The sequence below is a fragment of the Pocillopora damicornis genome, chromosome 12, assembly GCF_964200805.1.
Source record: "Pocillopora damicornis chromosome 12, jaPocDami1.2, whole genome shotgun sequence".
Classification (NCBI taxonomy): domain Eukaryota; kingdom Metazoa; phylum Cnidaria; class Anthozoa; order Scleractinia; family Pocilloporidae; genus Pocillopora; species Pocillopora damicornis.
Genome location: NC_142681.1, coordinates 9315691 through 9325206, shown reverse-complemented (window position 1 = coordinate 9325206; position 9516 = coordinate 9315691). Strand labels below are relative to the sequence as shown.

General features: G+C 38.7%; 2 protein-coding genes across 2 annotated transcripts; one reads left to right on the top strand and one right to left on the bottom strand.

Moving 5' to 3' along the window:
• Nucleotides 1-105: 105 nt before the first annotated feature.
• On the bottom strand, nt 106-3216 carry LOC113675191 (diamine oxidase [copper-containing]). The gene has a single exon (XM_027191731.2). It carries the CDS (start codon nt 3039-3041, stop codon nt 681-683), a length of 2361 nt encoding a protein of 786 aa, XP_027047532.2. The 5' UTR covers nt 3042-3216; the 3' UTR covers nt 106-680.
• A 1312-nt stretch (nt 3217-4528) lies between these two features.
• LOC113675190 (uncharacterized) lies at nt 4529-8936 on the top strand. Its single transcript, XM_027191730.2, has 5 exons — nt 4529-4923; nt 6749-6873; nt 7121-7236; nt 8332-8452; nt 8572-8936. Exons 1-5 carry the CDS (start codon nt 4642-4644, stop codon nt 8588-8590), a joined length of 663 nt encoding a protein of 220 aa, XP_027047531.2. The 5' UTR covers nt 4529-4641; the 3' UTR covers nt 8591-8936.
• Nucleotides 8937-9516: the final 580 nt, after the last annotated feature.

Sequence of the window (9516 nt, the reverse complement as noted above, 5' to 3'; positions counted from 1 at the left end):
TGTTTTTGTGTCAGGGTAATACGGTTCAGGTTGGATAAATACCTAGATCAGCTCACTCCGTATTTGCGATTGACTTAGGTGCCACAAGCAGGAGCAGAAGAGATGTAGTTGCGGGTATAAGCCGCTATCTTGGTATTTGGTATCTTTGGTATTTATTCCTTACAGGTCATGTTCCATGTAAACCAACTTGACAAAATGAAACTGGCACAGAATCATTTTAAAGTTTCTAAAACTGGTTACAATAAGAAGGATTAACATATCAAGTCAAGTGAAATCGATCAGGCTCCTAAACCGCAATCGGTTGGTTAAGTTGTAAACTTGAACCAATCGTGAATTTGGGTATTATGGACATTGCTATGGAACACTGAAGAAAATGTCACCACATTGGCGGGATCCAACGCTCTCGCATAAAAAATCGAGGGTAGTGGCCAGCTAGTCCAAGATGGCGCCCAAACCTGTAAATTTTTCAGTATCCAGAAAAAGCGATATAAAAAGTTTGTGTTCTCCTGACGTCGAACGCAAACAAAATAAACGAAAAGAAAAAGCTCAAACTGCACAGGCGTTCATACGATCTCCTATGCATCACACTACAGATACGTAACATCGGTTAAAATGTAATCTTAAGCCTGATTAGTGAATCAAAGGCGTATACGCTAATGACCCGTAACGGGTTGAAATTGTTAAGCGCCTCCGTAATTACCAGTGTATTTCACAGGTTTGTTTTTTATAGCGCACGAAGGTCCATCTGGAGTTCCAAATGTGTTGACGTCAGCGCCGTTTTTGGTGGGCAAAATGAGTATTCCATCTTGAGACGCCATGGATGGATCTTCGCTGAAATAGTTGTACGGTCGCAGGAAAAAGCTGGCTGAATTGGCTGCAGTGGCAGTGTTCGGAATATCTTCGGAATGAGGTATGTGCATCACGCCCACTGTTACCCAGGCAACCAGATCTTCATTCACTATATTTTCGTTATCTGCAGTGAATTTTGAGAAATCCACAACGGGGTCGTGCATGCTATTCTGGTTATAAATGGAGGAGCTTCTCTCTTCCTCTTCTTTGCGTTTAGTGACCGTCATCTGGTTCTGTGTCCAGATGGCTCCTGACATTAGTTCCCAGTCATTGGGGTATATTTGTTTCATCATGTCTCGGATGTGGATACGATAACCTCGATTGACGTTCATCTTATTCACGTTTCCATCGCTGAAAAAGTTCAGGTACTTGGGATGTTCAAAATTTTGATGATAGGTGGCTTCTTGTTCGGTCTGCTTTAGGCTGCGACTGAGCACCTTTTGTATTCTTCTGGAGCCTGGAAACCAGGGATTAGAGATGTTTTCCACTTTGATGTCGATATTCTCAAAGGAGTTCTTTCTTCCTCCAATGTCTAAGTCCACTTTGTAGTTGATCAAATGATCGTGAATAGTTCCGGCAACGCCAGTATGAATCTCGGTGCCGTACGGAGCCTCGTTTGCCGTCCAATAGGTAGCTTGCACGTAGCCACTCGTCGACACCCTGACCTCCACGACACCGTTGGGATAGAACAAATAATCATAAATATAATCGTAGTTGTATGCAGTGGAAACGGAGCGCAAAACTAAAGCATTTCCTGGCATTCCTCCGTAGAAATTGTAACCACCCTCAAAGTCGTTATCAAAATGTCTGCGTAACGGGAGACCAAGGTCAAGCTCAAATAAACACACCGATTTCCGGTAAGTAGCTGGCTCACTGCTGCTTACAAAATGAATTGTGTCGAAGAATGTGGCCGTGCTTGGGCAGTCAATGCCTGGGACAAGTTCAAACTTGCTGCTGCCCATGCCCCAGGAGGCATCCAGATATTCGGTTAACATCTGCATGGGACTCCACCCTGAGTAAAATGCTGCAGCCTCCTGGAGACTGAGTTCATACACGATTCTTTCGCCGTCGAATTTGATATCAAACAGCTGCATCCCAGTGGAACTGCGGGAACGAAAATCAAAACTCCACTTCATGTATTCCACGTGACTTCCGCTGACGGTATAGCGCTTACCATCGGGCTCAACCAGTTGGGGTGGTCTCAGGGGTATCGAGGGTTGTGGTTTTCCTCGCTGAAAATAAGACGAGTACAAAGGCGTTTCACTCGAGGAAGATGGCGCAGGGAGAAAGACTTTGTTTAGAGTGCCGTTCTTGTAACCTTGCATCAGTTCTTCAACACTATCAAATGACTGATTATAATAGAACACTTTTTCAACTTTCCACAAGGAAACATCGTTGCCTTGTGTGTTAAGATAGATCTCAAAGCCAACCGGATGCACGTAACTTCCCTGTAGTTTCCGAACAAACCAGATCCATTTCTCACGGTGGCCAGACTGTCCGGGTGCAGACTCGGACCATACTAAGCAGCGGTCAGTACAGCCACTGTATGTGTACCCATCGAAGCTTTCCTTCAGCAAGTCAAAGGCTTGTTTTGTTACGTTCAAGACAATGCGTTCTATAACTTCGATATCCTTACCTCCCGGTGGGCGAGAATCAAACGGAATCGGATATTTTTGACCGGGGCCGGTTGTTTCTTCATGTTTGGTCGGTTTCGCAGCTGGACTCACGAGATATTCTTTTACGTCCGGGTTACCTTTTCCTCCATTAAAAATAACGACACGAGCCTTGCGTTCGGGCTTTAAGGCGTCGTTGTTGCTATCGAGAAATGCAAGCGCTTCGTCTTTAAGTGGTTGCTGCAGCTCAATTAAGTAAATGAAGTTCATGTTTATGGCCGCTTGTTCATAAGGTGTAACGTTCATGGACGGCTGGCTCAGGATGTAGTCACGAACAGCGATTATCTCATCCTTGGTTAAGTCGTTGAATAGACCCGTGGAGCGTACTGACTGAAGTTTCAGCCGTGTGTTATCTGGGCAAAAATCATTGACTTGGGAGGACGATCCATTTTCCAAACTTCCATTCTTATCTCTTGTTGACACCACAATTAATGCGATCAGCAGACCCAATGACAATAATGCAAGAAAGACACAAACAATTTGCAGAATTAAAACTTTTCTTCGCGCATCTTTAGCCATGATGCGAAACACCTTATATCATAGTCGAGCCAGACCTCGCTCGTGCGATGTTTATGTAGTATGCTAATTGTCTCTCGTTTTACGTTACATTGCTAGGGTTCCATGTCTCATTTTTGTCAAATTATCATTCCATCTTGGTTCTGGTTTGTGTCAGTCGCAAAGCTGTGATTTGAACTTTCAGACATCATAATAACAAATATAACCAACATAATAATGACTAGACATAGTTGTTACACAAAATTGCCCCCAGCCGTTTTTTAACACTCGAGTGTGTTGAAACTAAAAGCTGGGTCCATCTGTTATTGAGACAGTTAAAAACATTTAGCGGGAAAGAATAATTGTGTACTTTTCAAAGAACGTAAATAAGTTAAGAATCTCTCTTTCCTTTCCCTTTTTTTTCAGTGGAGGCAATTATATCGATCTTGCCGCAAACATTTTCACGACGATTTAATCCATGTGTGTTATCTTGATGTGAATTAACGCTGTAAGAATCTAGATATTGGATATTGTCACGATAATACGTCACGAAATTTTGTGGAAAACTAATATCTACATCCACTACTCTTCAGTCCCCCACCCCTACCCCTCTGTTTGTTTTTTTTACCGTCGACTGCCCCTTTGGTACAAATTTCTTTCTCTCCCCACCCTTCCGCTGCCATTAAAATCAAAGAAGGCGGCTATAATTTTCGCTAAGAAAATACTGAGCACTCGTTCACTAAAAAATTACACCTGATCTACAGGCTACGTCCATAAGGACTCTGGTGAAGCGATTCCATGCTCAAAATTGATTTCCTTGACTTATTATAATTTTAATTGTGTATCAAGTAAGTTGTAATTTCGTTACCCTTACAGTAAAATTTTTCTACCGTCTAAGTAAAGCATTTACGTCACCATAGTAGTAGTCATAGGAATCGAATTAGTTTTGCGAACAGTGATATTTCAAATTAGGTATTTCCAGGGCGTAAAGCGCGTAGGAACATAGTAGTAAGATTGTCAAGTAAAGCCATGTTTGATAGGAAATTCGTACCCACAAATCGTTATAGAACAACGTGAGCAAGTCTTGAATCCCGCACGAAATTGCGTATCTGGGTGTAGATTTCTTAGGCTAATGAATGTAGCAATTTTTGTAACCCTAAGTTAGATTGGAATAGAATAGATAGATCGTAGAACGGAACGTGTAATGCTGAATTGTCGACAATAAAGCCTGAATCAAGTGAAAGTATACATGAAGTAATTGCTAAAGAAAGCACGCAAGCTAAAGCCGTACTGTAAACCAGCTCAAGATCCCGGAAGCATCAGATCTCAAATAGAAGACTACAGAAGTCAATTGAAGGCAGACAAAAATGTAAAATATTTCAATTGACATACGATTTAATGCACTAAACTTCATAGATGAACCGGTCAAATTAATTTTTAAGTAAGTTCGGATGTGTATAAGATCCCAAATAATTGTGCTGCTAACAAATAAAGCGTAACAATGATGAAGGAAGTGCTGAGTCACCCTTGATTACTTGTCGCGTGACGTGCCTCTTCGTCATGTGACTTTTCTTGGTGGAATAAATATGTGGCACACGACTAATTCAACACTGGTGAAACCGTCATGACGAAATTTGCGTCGCACCTGTTGCTCGCTGCAGTATTGATAACTGCTGGTAACTCACAGATTCCTTTACCTAAACGTCCGCTGGGTTTTGTCTATAAAGGAGGCGAGCCGACTGCACCAATTCACTTGGAAGCATTTGTTGATTTGACTTGCCCGGATTGTCAACAAGCATGGCCGACTCTCAAAAAAGTCGCAGATATGTACGGTCCTGAAACTGTCCAGTTTACCTTGCAGTTGTTCCCGTTGCCATATCACACAAATGCATTCCTAGCGGCACAAGTGAGTTGAAAAAATATATATCGGCTTGTCTATACTCGCATCATCAGAGTTATGTAACATGTAACGTTACAACAGCCCTAGATCATGAACAGAGGTAACACATTTGGGTAAGAAAAATTCTAAGGTTACTTTAAAGGAAAACCTTAACTCTAGGCACCCTCATTCTTTGACGTTATTTAGCATGCGCATGCAATTTCTCGTTGCAGGATTTTCAATTTTTATAAACCTCCGTGACATGACGTAATTAAACAAGCTTATATATCGCAACTTGGAGACAACAAAGTGTAGAAGATCTTGGAATTAAAAAAGCTCTAGGTACTCACTACTCAGTCGTTGCTGTAATAAACTCTAGCAGTTATATACATTACTGGTACCAATTTGTCCATGTCCCCCACCCTCTCCTCACCTTTTGGCTCATGTCACTCCTTCAAAAAACTTCAATTTTTTAGTTTTTTAGAATAATTTCTGTACTATTTTTACAGTAGCTCATAAACGACCTCCCACTTCTTGTATTATCTGCAAAATTTCTGGAAGAGGTCTACTTGCATCTAAATCTAAAAGCAGAAATTATACTGGCCAACATTTCCTTCAAAAGCAAAAACCAAGATTGATGATCAAAACTGCTTTTGAAGTGTAATGAGAAACCAACTAACCCTTATTCAAACACAGAACTAGCTCTTGAGAGGGAAAACTCAAAACTGCATTGTATGCCAATATGCCAAGGCTAAGCTGGAAAACATAAAAAAGAATGGCCCACTCTTCTTTCACAAATACTGAAAAGCAAACATCAATAAGGAAAAAAAAAAACAGAATACCAAAGGGGTAACAAACATTTTCCATTTTCCATTTTCATTTTCCATTTTCCCTGTACAGTTTCATAAACCATTTAAACCCAAAAAACCTAAATCTTAGTATGATGTGCCTAAACTTGTAGCAGTACTGCATCATAACAAAATTTTGGTTCCATAGGTATCTTGTGGTCTAGTCATCTTCTGAAATTTACCTTTCCCCTTCTCAACTTAAATGATTGCCTATGACTATGCGACTGAAATTTAAGCACAAATAGTCAGTAGACTGAGAATTATCTTCATTCACGCTAAAGGATTAAGCTAAGTCATCTTGTTTTGGGATCAGGCAGTTAATTGAATCACTATCCTTCAAACATGAAGCAATAGACTATAACAAAAAAAGAATTTGACAGAATATCTTCCAAACAACAGTCCATTAATCAGCAATAACTAACAAACACTAATGAAATATAGTAATAATCAAAACTGCCTATGCTGTGGGTGAAAGGGAAACTACTTCCGAAGTTAGAAGTCAACTTGTTTGCTTTCTAACGCTTGATTGCTAATGGAACAAACTCAGATATCTAAGCAGTGATTTACAGAAATAATTTTGCAATAAAACTCTGCATTAGCTTGCACAACCACTGGTCCTATCTAAGTGTTATGACTTGCATGCGCACAAATTGCTCAATCTAGGAAGAGACCTCATCGCTCTCATATCAAGATTCATATTAATGAGATTGATTTTCACTAATTGTAGGTTAACAAATAATTGTATGTATACATATCAACAAAGACATTGTGCTATTTTTATTGCTACCATGAAATGATATGTAGTTCAATTTCTCAGAGCTACTTATAAATCACATATAACTTTCCAAATTTTTTAGAGTGTATTTTATATTTATTTCATGATTCAACTATTGGATGGTTGATTTTTCTAACAAATTTTACTGCAAAGTTTTGGTAACGCTGTGTTATCTAAATATACTGCATCCCGCATTGAAGTGTTAGAAACAACTTTGATTAATTTTCAGAGTGTTTATGCTGTGGAAGCTTACAATACTTCCCTTGTGATAAGCTGGATGGATGTCATATTTGAGAACCAGAACCAACTCTATGATTTCCAGACTATGGACAAAAACAGATATGATGTCATAAAGTAAGCCTTTTCTCAGTAACAGATTTTTTTAATATTAGACTTCCTATCACTTTGAATGAAAGCGTAATCCTAACTTGCTTCTTTATCCTTAAAACCACAATTCCAAAATCCTCAGCTGCCGAGTTTAGAAATGCAAGATTTTTTTGTTGCACATGCAATTTTGTTCACTTTTTCCTTAATTTTTACAAACTCTTAACACCCAGGCCAATGACGTTGCATCATTTTCTCTTTTCTCCCATACCTGTAGCATCATTGCTGATTTAGGAAGTAAAATTGACATTGACAAGACTGTTATCAAGGATGGACTTACAAACACAGAATATAATGAACATACAAGAATCTCTTGGAAATATGGTTGTTCAAGTAAGTTTAGGACTTGTTAAGTGCTCAGCTAGTCAAATTACGTTAAGATCAGTGATAAACTTAATTTCAGATCTAAGTAATACAAATCTGTAGTTTATATTATGTCAGCCCAAAATATTTCAAATCATACCATCAACTGTAACAGACTAATTTTAACTTAGCAGCTTGTGTAAGGTGTTATGCCATTAGTTTCAGTGATTTTACAATGCTTGTTTTTGCTTGGTACTCTCCAAGCATCTGCTATTTAAATTGATAACAAACCCAAGTTACTGAGTGACTTTAAATCTGTTATGATAAAACAACTACAATGATCAAATTAACAAAACACAAAATGGATGATCAAACATCAACCAAATATCTGTCAGCTCTGGCCAGGCCTAGCTTGTAGGCCTGGGGCCAATTAATTTATTTCCCTAGAAATATGAACCACTCATAGCACTGTAACTGACAACAGTCCTGAAGAAAACCCTTAAAAATGTCCAATTGTGGAATGGGAAATGTAATGTATACTTTATTGACTGTTCCCACGATGGAGCTTTTCACATTGTAAATAAGCCTAAATTGTTACAAATCCCAACTTAAGCCAGAGGTAGATCAGTTGGCTAAAATTACAAAGTGCAGCTAAGGAGTTAAACCTGGGGCAAATGAGAACAAATCCAGTGAGTCACAGCCTGGAGGTCTTTAACTCGTGACCAAAAGATTTCAAGCCTAGTGCCGTAACCTATGACTGGGCCAGACTGCCTCCATCAATGATGACACTATATGATAATCTCTCACACTCCCAGGAGTAAATTGAGTAAAAATACAGAGTTTGTGAGATGGGATAAGAGTTACATAGTTACTCAGTATTTGTTTGGATATGTATTGTGGTTCAAATTATCCTTGGTTTGAGATTTTTCAAATAAGGTTTGAGTTTATTTTTCTTTGTGTTATATTCACTATTTTAATCTGAAACTTTTGGGGGATATGGAAGTCACACTTTTTGATAAAATGTAAGCTATGAACTGCAACATTAACTGGCATGACAACATTGAATTAACTTTCTATACCACCAGAGAGATTGTTGGACATTATTTTCATTTCTGTTTGTTTCAGGGACAGTTTCTGGAACTCCATTTTTTTTCTTGAATGGGGTTTTTGTTAGCCAGGCATCTGCTGCTTGGACTGTGGAGGAATGGAAACAGCTCATTGATCCTCTACTGAAGTTAGATGTTCGGTAAGTAGGAAAACTACTGATGAGTTTATCATTCCACAACCATGCAGCTTGAATAATTCCACAACCCCGCAGTTCCATGAAATGTGTCAGCATTCATTACTTTTTTCTTTTTTTTCCAGTGACTTTTTGAAGTTGTGATTTCTGGAATATTGGCACCCCATTACAATACTGGTTGAACCACTTAACTTCTACATCAAGAAAAAAAGAATATCCTTGACTTTTTTTATTTTAAAACACTTAAAATTACTCTGTTAAGTCTGCTGATCAGTGATGAGAAGAAGAATGCAAGAATTTTGTTTTGCAACAATATCAGAGCTAAAAGTGTTATAATGTTGAACAATCCTTAAAATGAAATAAAACAAGATTAACAAGAATTCACTCACTAAATTTTCATCATTCATTTTACCTCATCTCGTTAAAGTGAATTAATGGTTCAAGTGACAATTAAAATCAACATTATTAAATATTTATGACAAAAATCAAACCTTGCTTGTTCTTGAATGGGATTATTGTACTCATGAAGCAAATGTTGAGCAAATCCAGGGTAACAAAGTTGTATGTGGGGAAATACTTCCAAGAGTGAACCACAGCAGGTCTCATTGATAGGCTACTGACTCTAAGAATCTGGTATTGGATCAACTGATTATAATGTAAGGAGAAATTCTGCCTTGGTCACCTGTGGGATTTAAAGGGTTTATCTTCGTAGTGTGGGAGATTCAGTTAGTCGAGCCGTATAACAAGAACAACGTTCAATTGTGCTGTGGTAAAAGTGAGAGAATTCACAGTGGACCTTTGAATGGGTCTCTCAGCTGATCCAGTCAGTTATTTACGGGATTGTTGATCAGGAGAAACACTAACTCACTGTTTTAATCTAGGATTTACGTTAACCAAGCTTCTGGTTCGTTGTCTTTAGGAAACTTGCACAAGGTGCTGCTTAAAGATTACTTTATCAATTTGTCCAACTTTTCTCTTCGCCAACTTTCAAACCTCTTCAAGGTTATCTGCTACAGAAAGACTCACCGAGGAAATTCTTCACATAAGGCCATCCAAACCCGAAAAACTCT

Bases quoted from the DNA above. Each gene is read 5' to 3' on its own strand.
- LOC113675191 (XM_027191731.2), bottom strand. From the start codon at position 3,041: ATGGCTAAAGATGCGCGAAGAAAAGTTTTAATTCTGCAAATTGTTTGT.
- LOC113675190 (XM_027191730.2), top strand. From the start codon at position 4,642: ATGACGAAATTTGCGTCGCACCTGTTGCTCGCTGCAGTATTGATAACT. The intron at 4,924-6,748 runs GTGAGTTGAAAA...ATTAATTTTCAG, and splicing joins ATGCATTCCTAGCGGCACAA to AGTGTTTATGCTGTGGAAGC. The intron at 7,237-8,331 runs GTAAGTTTAGGA...TGTTTGTTTCAG, and splicing joins TTGGAAATATGGTTGTTCAA to GGACAGTTTCTGGAACTCCA.